Source organism: Natator depressus, chromosome 4 (genome assembly GCF_965152275.1).
Source record: "Natator depressus isolate rNatDep1 chromosome 4, rNatDep2.hap1, whole genome shotgun sequence".
Lineage (NCBI taxonomy): Eukaryota > Metazoa > Chordata > Testudines > Cheloniidae > Natator > Natator depressus.
In genome coordinates, this window is record NC_134237.1 from 111,353,479 (window position 1) to 111,373,889 (window position 20,411).

Below are 20,411 nucleotides of genomic sequence, written 5' to 3' on the forward strand. Positions count from 1 at the left end.
GAGGCTTTTGTTGTTCCACAACATCAGGAATATTGCAATGTGATAGTAAATACAGCACATACTCATGAAACTGACTACTAAGGGTAACGAAGGTACTGTTCCAACTTGAATCTGTTCATGAAAATCTAACAAACTTGAATTGAAGACTGTAATCCAAACAGTGACAAGATCTGAGACTTCCTTTGAACCACTAAACTGATCAATTTCTACTTTTATAGGCAAAGCTGACAGAAAATAAGATAGTGGGTCAGAATGCAAAATATATCGTGGTCTCTGACCAATCCAATATGGCAAACACATAGCCTGCTGGAATTAGCTCCTGCCATCTCTGAGTGGAAATTTGGGGATAGTAAGACTTCTACAACTTTTCTGTCTTGAGTTTAGTTTGCTTTGGTATCAAAGTGGATTTGTGGGGGAAGCATATGTGAAGGTATGTGATTTTTTTGAAGGAAACATATAAATTCCACCCATTTTAAAAAATGGAGAAAGTATCCATCGCTGATGTCTATTTCTTGTGCACTGCTACTTTCTTTTGAGAGAAAGCAAAATATAAATATTTCATCTGAGGAAGATTTGCTGAATAACAAACACCTTAAATTAGGCAATCAAGTGAACCTGTGCATGATTGCATTTTCCTTTCCTGCCAGAGAAATGGCAAGCAGGACATTTTGTTCGACAAATTCCTTGTCTTGTCCTGCACTTACTTCGGAGGCTTCTTGACACAGGAAAAGAGATTTTGTCCCTCTCCGAACAGTCATATAAAACCTCATGGCTTGATTTTCATTTTGTCAGTTTTCTGGGATACCATTTGTCTGAAGTCTTGTATGCACTTCAGGTTTGAAGCTCAGCTCCAGGCATACAAATAAATTGGTATTCCTAAAGGGACCAAGATACTAAATGTGGAACCCTGCAAGGTGATCTCCCTTATTGTGCAGTCATTATGGGAGACTCTGATCTTAGCCACATCTAGTATGTCTTCTAGATACACAAATTGTTTTATGGGAACAAGTTGGAAATTTGGGTAGCTTGCAGAATATGAATGCCAAGTTAGAAAGGCCTAACTTTGACACCAGCAGTTCCTATGGTGAATTGATCAGTTTCGTGGATCACTTCCCTAGTAATGTCTTTGGTTGACCAGTTGTCCAGATGAGAAAACACATGCATTCCTATTCAGTATTAAATGAAATATAGTATATTCAAACAGTTGCTAAATGTTTGCAAGCCAACATCATGAATTGAGGGTACTATTTCTGTGCTTACTTAATTAGAAATCTGGGATACAACCTGAGACTGGGCTCGATCCTGATGTGTAAGAATCCATAAGGTTCAGAAGTTGTAGCCTGCTTCCGGTCTCTGGAAGCAAGTCACCGACTACTGGAAAAATCACTTTGACTTTTTCTTTCATAACAAACTAGTGTCTCTGATACTCAGAATGGTAAGGTAGTTGAACTGTTTTTGAAATCTGGTCTATGAGAATCAGTCTTCTCACATTCTGGAAGCACACATGTAAAAATGGGAATCCATTATAACACACTTACCGTTGGAGAAAATCTTATTCTTTTGATGTAATGGGAAATAGCATTGCCTCTATGGGTCTGGTGTCTGAAAGATCTATTTAAGGTGAGTATCGCTTTCCCTTTCTGACTAGAGTTAATGAATAGAAGAAAAAAAGACAAATATTTAGCCTCCAAATCATTTGTACCACTTCTCATGGTCTTTTTTTGTTATGAATGTTCATTTTAAAAATCTGATTCCTTACTGATTGAATTTTTCACACCACTACTATATATTTTGTAGCAGCTAATGGTTATGTACAAATTATTTTAAACACACTTTACGTAAATTCACCCACAGTGAGGCTTGTTAAAGCTACTGCTTGTTTGCTAGGCATGAACAGAAACTAAAAACGAAATATGATACATGTGCTTCAGAGCACTGTGTAAGACACTTACTTGGTTTTGTTTGTTAGTCTTGACCATTCAGAAGTTTAAAAAGGTATTACCTATACTAGTTAATTGCACTTGGCTCCCCATTCTCTTCTGGGTGCAAAGATTTGATGCTTAAAGCAAAGAGGATGTGCTTATGTTGGCTTTCCCGAGTCAAGAAAGCTGAGTGCTTGGAGGTAATAAAAACACGATCCTCATTGGACAGGACTAGTTGCAGCTTCCTTGCTAGCTGCAGATGAGAAAAGTTCCTGTGGCTTAGTACAGTATCCTGAGAATCCAGGAGCAGCCATGGTTTATGTTTTGGCAAAGGTAAGCATACATGTTGTTAACAAGTGCAAATGCTGCTTCTGCCCATTTCGGTAAGTTTTCACTACCACAAAGTATTGCTTCCATTCCACCTGGCTTGAGTAGCATCCAGATTCCTTTCTTGGCCAGACTTCGGAAAGGAAATTAGACTGTATACTCGGTAAAGGAAATGGTAGGGGTTGAACTAAGTTATTGTGATCTTCAGTGGCATTTATAATATAGAACGTTTAACACACACACCCCCCTCCCTGAATATTTTTATGTGAAATATTCTTTTAGGTCTTATTACCAAACAAATCAAATGTTTTCTTATGTTCACTTTAATGCATTTTATCATTGCATCACCTTGGGGAAAATGAGTCCAACCATTATCATGTAACTGCAGAAGTACACACGCATACCCCTTTATTAACACACATGTTTTATATTTCAGAAACTGAAGTGACAGGGCATACCACAAATGTTACTCATCTTCCTCCTGAAGTAATGCTGACCATTTTCAGTTACCTTAACCCTCAGGAGTTGTGTCGATGTAGTCAAGTAAGCACTAAGTGGTCTCAACTGGTTAAAACGGGATCTCTTTGGAAACACCTCTACCCTGTTCAGTGGGCCAGAGGTAGGTGGTTGAATTTTTCATCTGTTTTAAAAACATTTCAAGGATCTGACTTTGGAGATTGCAAAATATAACAAATTAGTATTTTGCGTGACTAATCTAGATTAACTGAGTGTAGGTGCTCCATTTGGTCATGGTGGCATTACACAGCTTAATTTGATGTGATAGAAGTTGATTTTGATAGAGGGAACAACTACAAGCTTAGTTTAATGTTTTATTTTTTGGTAGTCATGAAAAGACAGTATATACAAGAATGGACCCAAGTTAAGTGAAACGGTAATATGCGAACGCGTATGTGATCTAACAATTACGTTAATTGGTACTACAGCTTAGTAATTGGAAGTAAGGTTAGTATATAGTGTTCTCTATCCTTGTGTTCTAAATGGTGATATTGTGGCTGCATTAGTAGTCTTATTGCAGCGGATTCAGAGAAATTGGTTAGTAAAAGTGAAATATTTCATATTTTTGTTATGTTGCAGGCTTTTCGTATACAGACAAAGCTTTTAGAGGCTCTTTACGTATTGTAAGACTCCAGTAAAGGGTACAAGCCACAGCAGCAACAAAACCCCTGTTCTTTTGCAGTTAGCTACATTCGGCTAGTTGGCATTTCACTGTTTCCCCACAATTAGTAAGAGAAACTTCATATCCAACTGGTTGTCCATTGGAAAAAGCTTGTTTTCTACACAACTGAGTCACGTGTGCAGTGTGTAATTGTAAACTCATGATCTATAGCTGTTGGAAGTATTTTTTTTCCAAACTGATCAACTCCTGACTAGGTGACATGACCAGTAAATCGTGAGAATTTCATATTAGAAAGGAAATTTGTTTATTTCATGCAGGTTTTTTTGCTTAGTAAATCGATAGTTGGTTACACCAATTGTTAAATGAACTGTGTATATATAAATATACTTATTTTGTTACAGAATTTTAGAAACGGGAAATCAAAATTTTTCAATGAGATGCACCATTATTTCAGTCCTACTTTGCATTTTCATACTGGACCCTAGTGGGGAAATATGAAAAAGAGAGTCCTCATTAAGAAATATAACGATAGTTAACCTGATGGAGATATTGAAATTGTCTCAGGGAATTCTAAAAGCTTTTGAACATTCACTTTAAATGTATTATAAACATCAAGAAATGTATATGTAACAGCCCAATCCAACTTCAGTTGAAGAAAATAGAAAATCTTTTACTTATATCATTGGATTGGATCCCAATATATAACAAGTAATTTCTGGAGTTTTCAGTTATAAAGATAAATGTTTCCTGCAGTACTTTTTCATTTATTTCCTTTTTTTGGCTGAGTAGGTGACTGGTACAGTGGTCCTGCAGCTGACCTTGATACTGAACCTGATGAGGAGTGGGTGAAAAATAGAAAAGATGAAAGTCGTGCTTTTCAGGAATGGGATGAAGATGCTGACATAGATGAATCTGGTAGGCAAAATCTAATCTAGAATAAATTGCTATGCAAAATTCCTTTTCAGCTTTTCATGAAGAAGATACAAAACCCCCCTGTAGATGTAATCGTATAGCTATAATTTTATACAGAGGCAAATGTAGCTACTTTTTAAAAACAGTTTTTCTCTTAATTGATTTTAGTACATATATTACAATTATGAAGAAACATTTAATCTGGAATATGTACTTTTACCTTGGGCTAGCAGAAAATATTTTGAATTTGGACAGTTTCAACTAACAACTGTAAAATTAAGATTAAACTAATATACTTACAATTAAAGGAACACAGGCGCACTGGCTCTTGAGCAGTTAGTCGATGTCATCTACATATTACATGGATATAAAATGTTTCCAAATATGGTACTTTTTTTTGTTAGGCAACCACACTTTTTTTTTACTAGAGCAAAGTAGTGGCAACTAGTCATCCTAACCAATGTCCCATAATGTTCAATCTCTGTGAAGTATGCAAAACACAACACACACAGACTTCCTTTGCCCACAATTTAATGATAGCGACAACATCTTACCTTATTTGTGTTACTAAGGCTTGGATGAATTATGCTCCTATCTCTGTTTTGGCTGTCCCATTTCCAGCTCTGTACTCAGTTCAGCATGAGCTGAACATTGGGGAAGGGCAAGACCATGTTTTTTTTTTTAATGTGGTCTGTTGGTCAGAAATTCCCCATCTTGAAGACACATTCAGTAGAGTGTGTCCAATTGGTATGTGAGTTCCAAGATAAAACTGACTTTAAAAATATGTTGCTATTTTCAAGTTTTTAGTCTTAGAATCCTGTTAGATATAAAGGTGCTCTTGGATGCCCAGTTGACTTCAGTAACACACAATAGTTTTCCTTTCTCTACTATTGGCCCAGAGTCTGCAAATTTATCTCTTTGTAAACCACATCCAGGATCCTTGCTGTTGTAACCTGTAACTGATTCCTGTAACGTCTTCTACGCAGTTACCAATGGAAAAAGTAATTGGCAGCTTCAGCTAGTACAGAATGCTGTGCTGCTCTTTGGAATGAGGTGATCTTTATGACCAAATAACACTCTGTATTCTGAATTTCACCCGTTCGTGTCTTTGTACGTTTTGAATTTTTGGTAGCAACCTGTAAAACCCTAAATGGTGCAGAATCTGAAAGAAACCTTCTTCCTGAGCAATGTTGTAATAGCTTTCTATTGGGTTGGTTGTTCTGTTCGTTTCTGGGGTTTATCTCTATAGGACAGCTAGCAAGATAGACAAGTAGAAAACCACACCTCTGGAATCTACTTCTCAGAGCCGAGCAAATTTTAAAGTGCATCATTAAACATGTGTTGTGTTTAAACTTTTCATTTACATCCATATTCTTTTAGGCACAAGATATGTAGATGTTTTAAATCTTAGTTTAAACCTTAGTGGTTCTTTCAGTAGTGTCCCTATGGGTGCTCCATTGTAGATGTGTATGCGTCCCTGTGCAGCCCTGACTGAGATCCCGCAAGGACAGAGCTCCACCAGAAAATTATCTTCCTGGAGGCAGCTCTGTGACCTCAATCTCCTGGTGGACATGGGTCTTCCCCATAACTTTCGTCTTCTAAGGGAAAGGGGTCAAAGAAACAAGCTGGGGAGTCCTCTCTTAAGTTCTTCAAGAAGAAGGTGGGGAAGTCGTAACTCGTAAGTGAGTGTATGGATAGCCACAAATGATCTCTCTCTTGCTCAGTATCCTCAGCACCAGTGCAGGGCTACACCATATGACAGGGACTAGTAACACCTTGATCCCTTTGGCAGATGGCATATTCCTCTGCCACCTTGCAGTTCTATGTCGCCAACTACCAGGCGCTCACGACCAAATATAACTATATAAATTATAACAAACTCAGTGACTGTATTGGCACATCGGGAATCCTTTAAAGGCATCATACAAGAGGATCAATTAGTAGCAAAACCAAAGCTACAATTGGCCTGTAGTGCCAGACACACAGCAGCTAGGTCCATCTCCACAGTGGTGATGTGATGGGCATCCATGACTCCACTTGTCGGTATTCCCAAAAGAGGCACAGTCCATGGTGGAAGATCTTCCTTTTGAGGGGATGAAGCTCTTCGCCGAAAAGACCGACGCCTCCCTTCATATCTTGAAGTATTCCAGGGCTACCCTCTGGTTACTGGGAATCTATACACTGGGGCAAAAGAGGCGTTTTAGTCTCCAATCTCAACACAGACCATATGTGGCTCAATATCAGCCTCAACATCATTACGAAACGCAGAGGAAGAAAGGGAAATTCCTGAAGTGCAAACTGTCTGGTCTCGTCCCAACTCCCTGCATCTAAACACCACATTTGACAGGCAGGTCGAGGCACCATGAGACTACTCCCCACAACTGACTGTGATTATATACCCTTCGGCCACCGATTGGCAATATTCTGTACTGCCTGGGAACATAAAATGTCGGACTGATGAGTTTTAGAGATTGTCCAATCTGGGAACTCCATTGACTTCACCTCCATAGCCCCGCCACAACCCCCTTTCTGTCCCTCATCAGGGACCCTTCTCATGAGAGTTTACGATGACAGGAGATGATTTATCTCCTCCAGTTAGGAGCCATAGAACTGGTACCTCAGCGTCTGTGAGGCAAGGAGTTCCACTCTCATTACGTCCTAATTCCCAAAAGAAAGGGAAGTTAGAGACCCCTACTGGACCTCAGAGCGCTCAACAAGTTTGTCAAGGCTCAGAAGTTCAAGGTGGTCACCTTATTGACTATCATTCCAAGTTTGGAACAGGGAGAGTGTTTTTATGCCCTCAATGTCCAAGACACCTATTTTCACATCTTGATCCTATCAGCTCACAGACGATTTCTCAGGTTCACTCTGGGACATGACCATTATCAATACAGAGTCCTCCCCTTCGTGCTGTCATTAGCCCTGAGAGTATTTTCCAAAGTTCTCTCAGTGGTAGCCACTCACTGATGCTCTCAAGGGATAATGATTTACCCATACCTAGATGATTGTCTCCTGAGAGCCTGATCTCTCCAGGAGGCCCACAAAGCTGTCAACACTACAATACACTTGTTCACAGAACTGGGTTTACAGGTCAACACCCAGAAGTCAGCCCTTACCCCAGTGCAATGCCTGGAATTCATTGGGGACATCCTAGATGCCATACAGGCCAAAGCCCTTCTGCCTCACCACTGGTTCCTATCCCTGGCTTTGCTCATAGACACCGTTCAATACAGTCCAAATTCTGGCCGGACTCTGCCTCCAACTTGGAACACATGGCAGCAGGCACGACCGTGATACCACATGCCAGATTCCACATGCCATGCCTTCAACTATGGTTCAGTTTGGTCTAACCCCACCAGAATTAAAAATTCCTTAAACTGGTGGAAGGACCTGACAAATGTGTCAGGGGTCCCCTTCTCACACATGTCACCATTGTTGGTCCTTACCACGACTCATCACTCATAGGGAAGGTAGCACATTTAAATGGCCTCATGATGCAAGGCAAATGGTCATCTTCAGAGATGTCTCTACACATCAGTCTCCTCAAACTGAGAGCTGTCAGCAAGTCTGTGCCCATTTCCTCCTGCTGATCGCAGGATCACATACAAAGATCATAGCAGCTGGGAGGGCTGAGGCGCAGCTCACCCTCTCTGTGCATGGAGGCAATGAGACTATGGAACTGGTGCATATCTCACAAAGTCACTTTGCCCGCGACTGACTTCCTGGGTATGCAGAATTTGATAGTGGACATATTTCTGCACGATTACAAGCGGGAGATGCACTCGTCAGTACTCCACAACTTGTTATACAATGGGGAACACTATCCATAGACCTGTGCACCACTTACCAGAACAAGAAGTGCCCATGCTACTGCTCCAGGGCAGGGATGGAACTGCACTCTCTGGGTGGTGCTCTTCTTCTCCACTGGGACAAGAACCTTTTTTTACGCCTTTCCTCCATTTCCTCTTCTGCTGAAGGTCCTGCTAAAAATAAAAAGAGATGGAGCTCACATCATCCTGATGTCTCCTACTTGGCCGAGACAGATCTGGTGCCCTTATCTGACACAGCTCATGACATGCCCGCTCTCTCCTGACCTTTCCACACCACCTCTCGCAAGCCGAAGGGTGTACCCAACATGCCAACAGGGGGATTCTCTGTCTCAAAGCATGGCTTCTGCTTGGTTCCAGCACCTAGAAATTTCATGTGCAAAGGTAGTACAAGAGGTTCAGTTACACAGTATAAAGTCCTCCACCCGATGTACTTACCTGCAGAAATGGTCTAGGTTTCAGATTTGGTGCACATCCCAACAGATCTCTCCAATATCAGCAACTCTTCCACATGTTCTCGAATATGCTCTGACCCTGAAAAAGTCAGAATTATCCCTAAACTCTCTTAGGGTCCATCTAACAGCTATTACAGCCTTTCACCATCCCGTAGAGGGATATTCTGTGCTGTCATACCCAACCACTAAAAGATTCATTTAAGGGTATAATAAACCTCTTCCCTCAACCTCAACTCCCTACCTCCATGTGGGAACTAAACCTGGTACTGAAAGGGCTGACTAGGCCCCCCTTTGAATCCACGGCCACGTGTTCGCTAACCTACCTATCAGTGAAAACAGCCTACCCGATAGCAATTACCTTGGCCAAAAGGATAGTAGAGATAGCAGGTCTGATGGCACATCCTCCTTACACAGTATCCTTTCCAAACAAGGTTACAGTCAGGCCGCATCCAAAATTCATTCCTCAGGTAATCTCCCCATTTCACATGAATCAATTCACCATTGAATTTTCTACTCCAAGCCTCACCAAGACAATAGGGAGGCTATAGTACATATCCCAGATGCTAAGAGAGCCCTGGCCTTTTACCTTGATAAGACAAATGCCTTCGGGAAGTCCCCTAGACTTTCCTCTCTGTGACAGGAAGATACAAGGGCTCAGGAATATCTGCCCAAAGAGACTCTATGTGGGTCTTGAATTGCGTCGGACAGTGCTACCAAATTCATAACGTGATCCCCACCTCCTAGACTTGATCTGTACACATTCCATAAGATCAATCTCCTCATCTGTCACCTTCTTCAAGGATGTCCCTATCTCAGAGATCTGCAGAGCATTGACATGGGCATCAGTCCACGCTTTTGCAGAACACTATGCCATTGCTGGAGAGACTGTCTCTGATGCCATACTCTGCTCCACAGTACTGTCATCTGTAATTGACCTGACTCTGAAGTCCCAGTCCTCCAGAAGAGATACTACTTGGGAGTCAAGTACTGTGGAGCATCCATAGGGACACTACTCGAAGAAGTTGTTACTCACGTTGTGCAGTAACGATGGTTCTTCAAGATGTGTGTCCCTATAGTTGTCTACAACCCACCCTCTTCCCCTCTACTTTGGAATTCTCGTTTATGACTCTGTGGTAGAGAAGGAACTGGGGATGGTTAGCCCCACGTGCTGACTAGCCTTGTGACACAGCACAAGGAGAGACCGTGCATATGCTGGCCTAACAGACACTGCTCTGAAGTTCTCCAATCAGTACCATAGGGATGCAGACACACCTACAGTGGAGCACCCATAGTGGGAGACATCTTGAAGAACCATCGTTACTGCATAAGGTGGATAACTTTTTTTGTAAATCTTGTATTTAATGTGATATGAGGAGATGAACTTTAAAAATCTCTCTAAATACATGGTAAAATCTTACTTTCTGTTTGATTTATTTTACAGAAGAGGCTGCAGAAGAATCACTTGCAATTAACATAGCGCAGATGGAAAAGCATTTACTCCATGGCTTAATTCATAATGTTCTCCCACATGTAGGCACTTCAGTGAAAACACTGGTACTGGCCTACAGTTCTGCAGTTTCTAACAAAATGGTATGTATTGTCAGCACTAATACGTTTGAGTGTGTAGGCTATAATTAGTAATAATATATAATTGGTGTGCTTGAGTCTGTATTGTCAGTGAAGTTGAATTGCAATTCAAATGAGCATTCGTTTGCATCTTGGCTGTGAGACTCTTTAATTGTCTGGTTTTTGCATTTTCTTTTTTTCATTCCTTTCCTAGGTTAGACAGTTCTTGGAACTTTGTCCTAACTTGGAACATCTGGATCTCACTCAAACTGATATTTCAGACTCTGCATTTGAAAGGTTAGTTATTTGCTTTTAAAAACTTTGTATCTGTAGCTTTTCCAGTAAAGAACAAAACCAAACCTAGAGCATACTGTGACTAGTATAGTAATTATACATAGAATGTGCATTCAACCATAACCAACAATCAAACTAAAGCAACATTAATATTCTACTTAATATGGCAGGCAAAGCTTATAACTATGGAATGGAACATTTTGAAAAGGTTTCAACTGTTTCAGCATTGCACATAACCCCAGTGAGTTGCAACCCTTGCATAATAATCTTATGGGTGTAATGTTAACACTTAATGAATGTAATCCATACTACTTGAGCGCAAGACTCTGTTGGGCATTTGCTTTGGGTGCGGATGCGCTCCGTGTGCCAGTGACTGGAAGTTCTTCAAAAATAGCAGCTGTTTGCGAATGCGCCCTCGCTGCTTGCATGATCCCCACCAAGAGCTTTGGGGTCTGTGCAGGCCAACAGCCTCTCCGATTCCATTCTACCACTTCCAGTCTGGAATGGAACCATTCTCTGTCTAGCCTTTCCAACTTCCCTGCTTGATGATCGGTTCCTTAAATAAATTGTTTTTAGGTGTTTTATATTCGTTAATTTGAGGGTAGTGGGTTCCTCTCCATTCATTTCCCCTATCATTTTAGGGCACCTATTATGCCCAAAGTTCCAGATTTCAAAGCCTGGCTGGCCTGCCCACAGAGGTTCCCTCTGAGTGACTTGCATGAGAGCTGTCTGTACTGCCTTGGGGAAGCACAGACTCCCTCAGGTATGACATCTGCCATGCCTTTCCTCAGTGTACTTGGCAGTTTCAGGAATTCAGACTTGTAGGTGTCTTATGGAGTTCTCTTTGAGGCCCTGTTTGGACCTGGGGCTCTCCTGCTCCACATCTATCAGATCTGAGCCTCCAGGTGGCATCCCTCCAGAACCGCAGCCATTCAGTTGAGTCTTTCAAGAAATCTAAGCACACCACTAAATGGAGGTATGAAGAAGCCCAGGGTAAACACCCTCACAAAAAGAGGGATAAATCACCTCAGAAATCCTCCAAAAAGAGGTTTATTTCTCCCCTTCCTCTGGCGCCACCGGATGCCCCAGGAAGGGTAAATCCAGACCTTGCAGGGAGCAGGGGCCATTATCGACAGTTATGAGAGGTACCAGCGTCCTGAAATTGTCTGCTGAATGGGCAGGACCAATCCAACACCACACAGAGGCAGAAGGGACTGTTTGCCCTCTGCACTGTTAACACCAATCCAGCAGAAGTCTGCTGCTTCAAAGAGAGCATTGACAGATCCAACCAGGATGCCTGCCAGCTCTCCTCTGGTGAGATCTCTGTATGCTCTGCTTGAAGATCTGGCATTTTATGTGTATCCAGAATTTCTGATCCTCTTGGACCGATTCTGCTGAGAGATGTTCCAACACTACCAACTCAACATTTGCCAATCCCAAGCTCAAGCCATAAGGCGGAGGCTCCAGCACTGTCAATGTACGATTCATCAGCTCATATCTGTGGTTGGTCAGGGTCAGGATACACACCCATTGGTTTGTCCACAAGAGCCTGACCATTCCTACTTGTCGGATGAAAATGACCCAGTACTCATGGTTCTCCTGACAACATAGTTAAGAGCTATCCCTAACAGGGCTTCTAAAGTCTTCCAAATGTGTTCATGAACCACAGTGTTGCTAAGGGACCAACAGTACCCCACATGGGGCCCACCTTCACGCTCTTATGATACCATCCACTGACTTTGTTGGGGCCCTTGGGATTAATATCTTCATGTGCCAGCGTATGAGGATCCTGGATATCACTGCCAATAATAGCCGAAGTCCCCACAGAAGCACTTGTTAAGGAGGAACAGTGGGAACTACTGGATCCCCTGGCAGTGCTTTCTTCATCCTCCCAGATGAGGCAGTGACAGTAGCTTCTCCCTCACCACCAGATGATTACAGGCAGTGCCGTGGCCTCCTGAGGAGGATAGCTTAATCTCTTCAAGTCCCACTACAGTTGATTCAGGATCTTACCCAAAAATTCCTGTATTTTCTCCAAGCTATGGCTTCCTCTAAAGTGGTGTGCCCCATGAACAGGGTCATATTGAAGCTTTGTAAAACAATTTGGCACATTCCTGCTACTTGTGCCCTGCCCCTGAGGAGGGCTTAAAAGAAATATTTTGTTCGTTCCCAAGGGAGCAGAATATTTGTTTTCCCACCTTTTAATCCCAACTCCTTAGTGGTACCAGCTGTCATGGAGTGTCAGCCTGGTTCCACCCCTCCTGACAAAGACACCAAGAGATCTCTTTAGCAGAAAGAACTTTTAATTGGCTAGCCTACTATTTGACGTAGCAAATTACTAGGCATTGATGTCCAAGTACAACTTCATGAATTGCAATAAGCTGTTAGAATTCTCTTAGTTGCTGAAGGAATTTAGGTCCCAATTCCGGGCCATCCTGGATGAGGAAAATCTGGTTACAAGGTTGACCTTCCAAGCACTTCTGAATGCAGTGGACGCAGCATCATGTTGCATGCCTGCCTCAGTAGTTATGAGATGGGCTTCAGGTTGCAGTCCTTGGGGCTTCCCTAGAATGTTCAGTGATGGTACAGGATTTCTCCTTTGTGGTAACAGTTTTTTGAGTGAAAAGATAGGAGTCACTGCACGCTCACAAAGACTTCTGCTCTACCCCAGAGGTGGGCAAACTACAGCCTGCGGGCCACATCCAGCCCGCGGGATCCTCCTGCCCGGCCCCTAGGCTCCTGGCCCGGGAGGCTAGCTCCCAGCCCCTCCCCTGCTTTCCCCCCTCCCCCGCAGCCTCAGCGTGCCGCCCAACGCTCTGGGTAGCTCGGCAGCACAGTTTCAGAGCCACAGCCTGACCTGGTGCTCTGGGCGGCGCGGCTGTAGTGCCGCCAGCCACCAGTGCTCCAGGCAGCGCGGTCAGGGGGCAGGGGGGTTGGATAGAGGGCAGGGGAGTTGGGGGTGTTGATAGGGGCCGGGCGGTCAGAGGGCGGGGAACAGGGAGCTTGGATGGGGCATGGGGGTGGGGGCAGTCATGAAGGGGGGCGGTTGGGTGGGGCGGCGGGGGTCAGTCGGGGTGGGGGGTCCAGGAGGGGACAGGGAGCAGGGACTGGTGGATGGGGTAGGAGTCCTGGGGGCGAGAAGGGGGGCGGGGGCGGCGTTGGATAGGAGGCGGGAGCTGGGCCACGCAACCATTCACACAGCCTCCCCTAACTAGCCCTCCATACAATTTTGGAAACCCGATGTGGCCCTCAGGCCAAAAAGGTTGCCCGCCCCTGCTCTACCCTCTGCTGTTTGGGGATATATACCCTGGCACCCCTGAGGAAATATTCCAGGCTGCTGCTCCTGGTTAGCACACACCACCTCAGTCATTTTTCCATCAAGGGATCTAGGAGCCTCTTAGAAAATGACAGAGGGTGCATCGTGGGCAGGCACTCCACACCACCGCCCTCCCCTCTTCAGTTCCCAACTGCCTACCAAGAGGCATTTTGATGGGATACTCGAGAGCCATCAACTAGTCTCCATACCACCTGTTATCTCCACTCCTTTTGGTGGATGCCTGGCCTGTTGTGGCAGCTTATCACATAGGACAAATGGATTTTCAACATCACCTCAACTGGCTGCATCCTAGAGTTCTTGTCTGACCCCCTGCTCCTGGCCCCCCCTCCTCATCCCTTTTCAGGGACTCCTCTCATGAGAGGATTCTCAAACAGGAGGAGGACTCCCTAATCCAGTTGGGGACAAGACAGCCTGTGCCCTCTCCTCACAAGGTGAAGGGCTTTTACTCAAGATACTTCCTCGCCTCCCAAAAGAACGGGGGCTGGAGACCCATCCTGGACCAAACAGGTGAGTGTCTACTTCATTCAGTGACATTCCCTGGCCTCAGTAATCTCCTCCACAAACAAAAGTGACTAGATTGTTGCTCTCTATCTGAAAGATGCATATTTTCATTTGGACAGTCGCCTAGCTTGCAGGAGATTTCTTCATTTCACTGTAGGTCCAGAGCACTTTCAGTACAGTGTGTTCCCCTTTTGCCTATTGATGGTCCTGAGAGTTTTTGTGAAGGTACTTAGAGTGGTGGTGTGTACCTCCACAAACAAGGCGGCCCAATATTTCCCCACCTGGATGATTGTATCAGGAAGTGCAAGCAAAAGTCACCTCACTTGAACTATCTTATGCTTTTGGGCTTCAGGTAAATTCAGAAAAACCACCTTACCTCTCCCCTGCCCTCACAAATTACACAACTTAGTGGAGTGAAACTGAACTCGATCATGGCAAGGGCCTACTTACCTCAAGACTGATTCCTCACAGTGAGGGACCTGGTCACCCAACTTCATCTCAGCCCTCAGAGGGTGGTCTGTTCCTGTTTAGGCCTACGGGTTTGGCTGAGGTTGGTCTATGTACCAAGCAGGGACTCTTTGGACAAGAAGGTCTTGCTCCTCCAGAACGTGTTGCCATTACTTATTTGGTGGGGGACCAAGAACAAAGTGTGTGTTGGGGTCCTCTTTATTTCTAAATCACCTACAAAAACACTCATCATGGATGTCTGCCTTCTGGGATGGGAAGCACACTTATTCAACCAGACAGCTTGGCATTCCTGGTCCCTGTAGGAATCCAGGCTACATCTCAATCTTCTTGAGCTTCAGGCGGTACACGAAACATGCAAGATGTTCCTACCCCTTATTTGGTTTGCTCATATCCAGGTAAACTCAGACATGGCCATTGTCTATTATATAAACAAACAGGGAGGCTCAAGATCCATCCCAGTCTGCAAAGAGGGTGTCCAGCTCTGGAACTGATGTATACCTCATCAGATTACCCTCTCAGCAGTACTTATTGCAGGTGCAGTGAACTCCCTTGTGGACAGCCTCAGCAGGTGTTTCCACAGGGATCACAAGTGGGAGCTCCACCCATCAGTAGCGCAGTACATCTTTCATCTATGAGGTGTCCCATCCTGGGAGCTTTTTGCAATTCAGTGGAATGAAAAGGGCTTTACAGAGTGGCTCTGGGCCTCAGCTCCAGAGGGGATGCCTTCCTAGTATGGGGGTTGGACCTGCTGATGTACTGCTTCCCTCCCATCCTCTTACAACTCTGTGTCCTCAGAAGAATCAAGCTGGACAGGGCTGCAGTGATCCTGATATCTCCCTGGTGCCTGAGACCGTTCTGGTTCACCACCATCCTGCAGTTGGCCTCATGCCCATGCATTCACATACAACTGTTCCCGGACCTACTGTCTCAGAAAAATGGCAGGATCAGCCACTTCCACCTGCACCTTGGCTTCTCTCTATCTGGTGGCATAGTTTTTGGATGGACAATTCATAGGATGTCCAATCTGTCCTTAACAATAGCAGGAGACTATCTACAGAGAAGTGATTCTTCCTGTGGAGTGATCAGCACCACTTAAAATCTTGAGGAATCAGGAATCCATGTAATCCTGGAATATCTTCTCTCGATGAAGACAGCTGGCCTATGCATCAGTTCCATAAGTGTATGTTTGGTGGTTATTTATATATACTTCCTATTCTTTAGTGTTTACTCCCCACTACTGTGACGTTCCTGTAGGGTATCATAAGGACATTCTCTCTAGTATCTAAATCTCCTCATACCTGGGACCTGAACCTCATCCTCACTTACGAGTCCCCATTTGACTCCTGCTCCGTACTAGGAGGACAGGATTAGAATTCAAAATGATCTTGACAAACTGGATAAATGGTCTGATTTAAGTAGGATAAAATTAAAAAAGAATAAATGTTAAGTATTACTTTAGGAGGGCATAATCAATCCCCACAAATACAAAATGTGAAATGACTATCTAGGAAGGCATACTGCAGAATAGGATCTGTGGGGGTGGGGAGGGGAAGGAGGTGTGTTAGTGGGTCACAAACTAAATATGGGTCAACAATATAATACTTTTTCCACACAAAAAAAGCAAACATCATTCTGGGATGTATTAGCAGGAGTGTTGTAAGCAAGACATGAGAAATAATTCTTCTTTTCTACTCAGCACTGATAAGGCCTCAACTGAATTATTATGTCCAGTTATAGACACCACACTTCAGGAAAGATGTAGACAAATTGGAGAAAGTCCAGAGAAGAGCAACAAAAATGATTAAAGGTCTAGAAAACATGACCTATGTGAAAAGATTGAAAAAATTGTGTTTGTTTAGCGTGGAGAAGAGAGAACTGAGGTGGAGACATAAGTACGTAAAAGGTTATTATAAAGAGACAGGTGATAAATTGTTCTTAACCACTGAGGACAAGGCAAGAAGTAATGGGCTTAAATTGCAGCAAGGAGAGATTTAGGTTAGACATTAGGAAAACTTCCTAACTGTCAGGATAATTAAGCACTGGAGCAAATTACCTAGGGAGGTTGTGGAGTCTGTCATTAGAGGTTTTTAAGAACAGGTTGGACAAACATCTGTCAGAGATGGTCTAGATAGTACTTAGTCCTGTCTCAGTGCAGGGGACTGGACTAGATGATCTATCAAGGTCCCACCCAGTCCTACATTTCTATGAAGGTTGCCTTCCTGAAGGTGATTACCTTTGCCAGGAGAATAGGTGAGCTTGGGGCCCTTCTGCTGATCATCCGTACATGGTCTTTCACAGAGATAAAGTATCTTTGAGGTTGCATCCCAAGTTCATCCCTAAATTGCCTTCTGAATTTCACCTCATCTTCTGGTGTTCTATCCCAAGCCTCAGCATAGCACAGGGGACAGATAGCTCCACTCACTGGATATATGCAGGACTCTAGTCTTATCCTCGCATGGGACAAGACCCTTTCTTTGAAGTCTTCAAGATTGTTCGTCACTATTGCTGAAAGAACGAAAGGGGAAGTTTTCTTTTCCCAAAGACTTTCAAAACTGCAGCCTCCCGTTTTTACGGTCCTATGGAAGCCCTTCAAATTCAGGCTGTCAGGAGCCACTCAACTAGACCCCAAGCAGCTTTAGTGGCTTCCTTACTGGGAATTCCTCTCTCAGAAATATGTAGAGCAAGGGCTCCATTCACACTTTCACCAGGCATTATGCCCTAATTTAAGCTTTGGCTGAAGATATTTCCTTTTGGTTCAGCAATCCTTCAGTCTGTGGTTCAGAAAGTTTCCTGCAACCCTCTTCCTCAATGAGCACTTCTTGGGAGTCACGCCAGTGAATAACCATAAGCACCAGCATTTAAAGAAGAAAGGAAGGTTACTTACCTTATAGTAACTGGAGTTCTTTGAGATGTGTGTTCCCTATTGGTATTCACAACCTGCCCTCCTTCCCTTCTGCTTTATTTTCTTGTGATTCGCGGTTGAGAAGGAATTAGAGAGGTGGTTGGTCCACTCCGCCCCTCATGTCCTCGTTGGGAGGATGAGGAGGCATAGTGTGCAGGTGTGGACCAATGGACATGGCTATTGAAGAACTTCTGGGCGCATGGAGCACATTTGCACCCACACTGAATACACATAGGGCCTATACATTTCAAAGAACTCCAGTTATTATAAGGTAAGTATCCTTCCTTTCATGTAGTAGTCAAGAGTGTCTCGGGTTTTTTCCCTGTAGCTCTAGAGCTGATATAGTTTGTAATGCTTAGAGCACTAATTGTAAGAGGGTTCAAATACTGCATTGTGATCAGGTATCATGGACCCCTTTGCTTGGGTGGAGTTCTGTTGATTTCAGTTTTACAGATGAGGCTGTAGAAGTTCCATTGGCGTCATTGGGGCTTTGTTTGGATGCGGGGCCTGCACTAATAGATCCTGCTACAGTATCGGGCTAAAATTGCATGTTCTAACAGCATATATGTCATAAGTGAGGGGCTAATGAAGGTTACAAGCTCTGAGAGTTATGCTGGTGGAACATGTAACGTCTGAGCGAAAGATTCTTTAGCACAACATTTAAAGTCTGTTTCAAATGTCAAGCTGGTGGCAATACTCTGTCACGTGCTAAAATATGTCATTGCTTCTTCACGGCCATATAGAACTTCCATGAGGGATGCTGACCCTCTGGAAGTTATTCACTTGCAGAGCTTGTAACTCCTATGAAATTTTGTCAAGCATTTGATGAAAGTTACAGTCCTTGCCAAGGTACTTGGAAGGTTTCAACTTACATTTTTTACCTTTCCTAATTTTTAATTAGGAAACTATATTTGTACTAGTCCTAAATGTGATTTAGTACATCTAAATAAATTTGAGCTTTCAGGGCAATTTATTTTTAGTTATGGGTGGGCAAAAAAGAACATCTTTACTCCAAAAATGGAAAAAATAAGCACATTTTTAGAAGTCCATAATTCAAAAATGACTTCATTAATGTAAAAAAAAAAAAATCTTTTGTTTAAGACTAAAGTTGAGAAATTTCAGGCTAAAAGGTGTGGGATTTTTTTTGTTGTCAAAAGACCAAATTGTTTCCAGTGCAAGGTCTAATCTTTCAGCTTCAATTATGGAGTCGTATTGTGACGCTGATATGCTCCTAGAGCTTCTGGAATCCAAATATCCTCTGTTTTAAATACTTTACTAAAGTGGAATGCAAGGGAATCGAGAGGAGGATATACATTAAATACACTAATACAAACAACAGCCAAGCTTGAAAAACTGTAACTGTAGGAATTATAACAACTAAGAACTATTAGTGCTAAAGACTTAAAAACAAGGGCCCAATCTCATATTTTCCGATGTCAGAGTATATCTCTTCCACGTTCGCCAGCTCGCTCAAGCCATTGCATGATCTTGCAGTGTTCAAGTTGCTTGCGAATTTCCAGTAGATTAGGACAGCTCTTTTGGAAACTGTGTCAACAAGAACTGCTTTTGAGAATTGTTCAACCACAGAGATTTCCAGTAGCTTCACTTCGTCTTACAAATCATTTTGGAAATTATTAAACAGTTGTTGTGGACCTCTTACTTAGTGTTTTAAATAACATTACTGTGCATGTTTCATTCCATGTTTCTTTAGATATCCTTACTCTTTTTGGGCATTTATAAAAGTACTTCTCACTGTAGTATGAGTGCCAAATCATATTTTTTAATTTAACTGTTTTCTTCTTTCCCTTCAGAGCTGAGGCACGTGTAGTATAAACAGTTAATGAATTAATTTCAATATCTAACTTCTCTACAAAAGTCAGGAAACTACTTACCTGCCTTTGTTCATTAAGAGCCTTTACAAACATACATAGAACTGTATGTTCAATTAATCCTTTTCTGATTTCAGTTGGTCGTGGGTTGGTTGTTGTCAGAGTCTTCGCCATCTTGATCTGTCTGGTTGTGAAAAAATCACAGATGTGGCCATGGAGAAGATTTCCAGAGCTTTGGGAATCCTATCAGCCCACAACAACAAAGGAGTTCTGAAAAGTTGCAGAAACCGAAGTGCAAAGACTGTATGGAGAAATAAAGACATTACCATGCAGTCCAACAGGAAGTACAGTTTGCATGATATAACTAATGAACCGCTTATCAAGGAAGAAGGAAATGAGCACTATTGGACTAAACCTGTCAGCTCAGAAAGTTTCAGCTCTGCCTATGTCTGGATGCTAGATGCAGATGATCTGGCTGATATTGAAGATGCTGCTGTGGGGCGACGCAGAAATATTGAGGGACTTTGTGTGGTGGAACCAGCATCCAGTCTTAGTTGTTCAGCATCTTGTTACAATAAAGACATTGTTGGACTAAGGACTAGTGTCTGTTGGCAGCAGCATTGTGCTTCTACTGCCTTTACTTATTGCAGTCACTCATTTTGTTGTGCTGGGATGGCACTAAGAACTATACAAGCACTTCCAGAGTCCTCTGCACTGTGTAAAAAAACAAGGACTAGGCAGTCAGAGGGAAAAGACTTTGCATACTCTGGGAGTGAAAAATCAGACCAAGAGACTGCACGAGTTCTTCAGTTCCTCAGCCTGTCTGGATGTTATCAGATCACAGACCACGGTCTCAGGTAAGTAGCCGTTTTTGAGCTACTGCAGTCATCAAAGAGAATTTCCTAGCTTTTTCTTCCTTGAAAGCTATCAAAT

At 43.1% G+C, this 20,411-nt stretch overlaps 1 protein-coding gene across 1 annotated transcript in view; it reads left to right on the plus strand.

Moving 5' to 3' along the window:
* FBXL5 (F-box and leucine rich repeat protein 5) overlaps window positions 1–20,411 on the plus strand; it is a 63,763-nt gene that overhangs the window by 24,328 nt on the left and 19,024 nt on the right. The window contains exons 5-9 of the mRNA XM_074951659.1: window positions 2,686–2,868; window positions 4,177–4,302; window positions 10,023–10,171; window positions 10,362–10,444; window positions 19,616–20,335. Of these exons, the coding sequence (XP_074807760.1) occupies window positions 2,686–2,868; window positions 4,177–4,302; window positions 10,023–10,171; window positions 10,362–10,444; window positions 19,616–20,335 (1,261 nt within the window). The remainder of the gene's footprint in view (window positions 1–2,685; window positions 2,869–4,176; window positions 4,303–10,022; window positions 10,172–10,361; window positions 10,445–19,615; window positions 20,336–20,411) is intronic.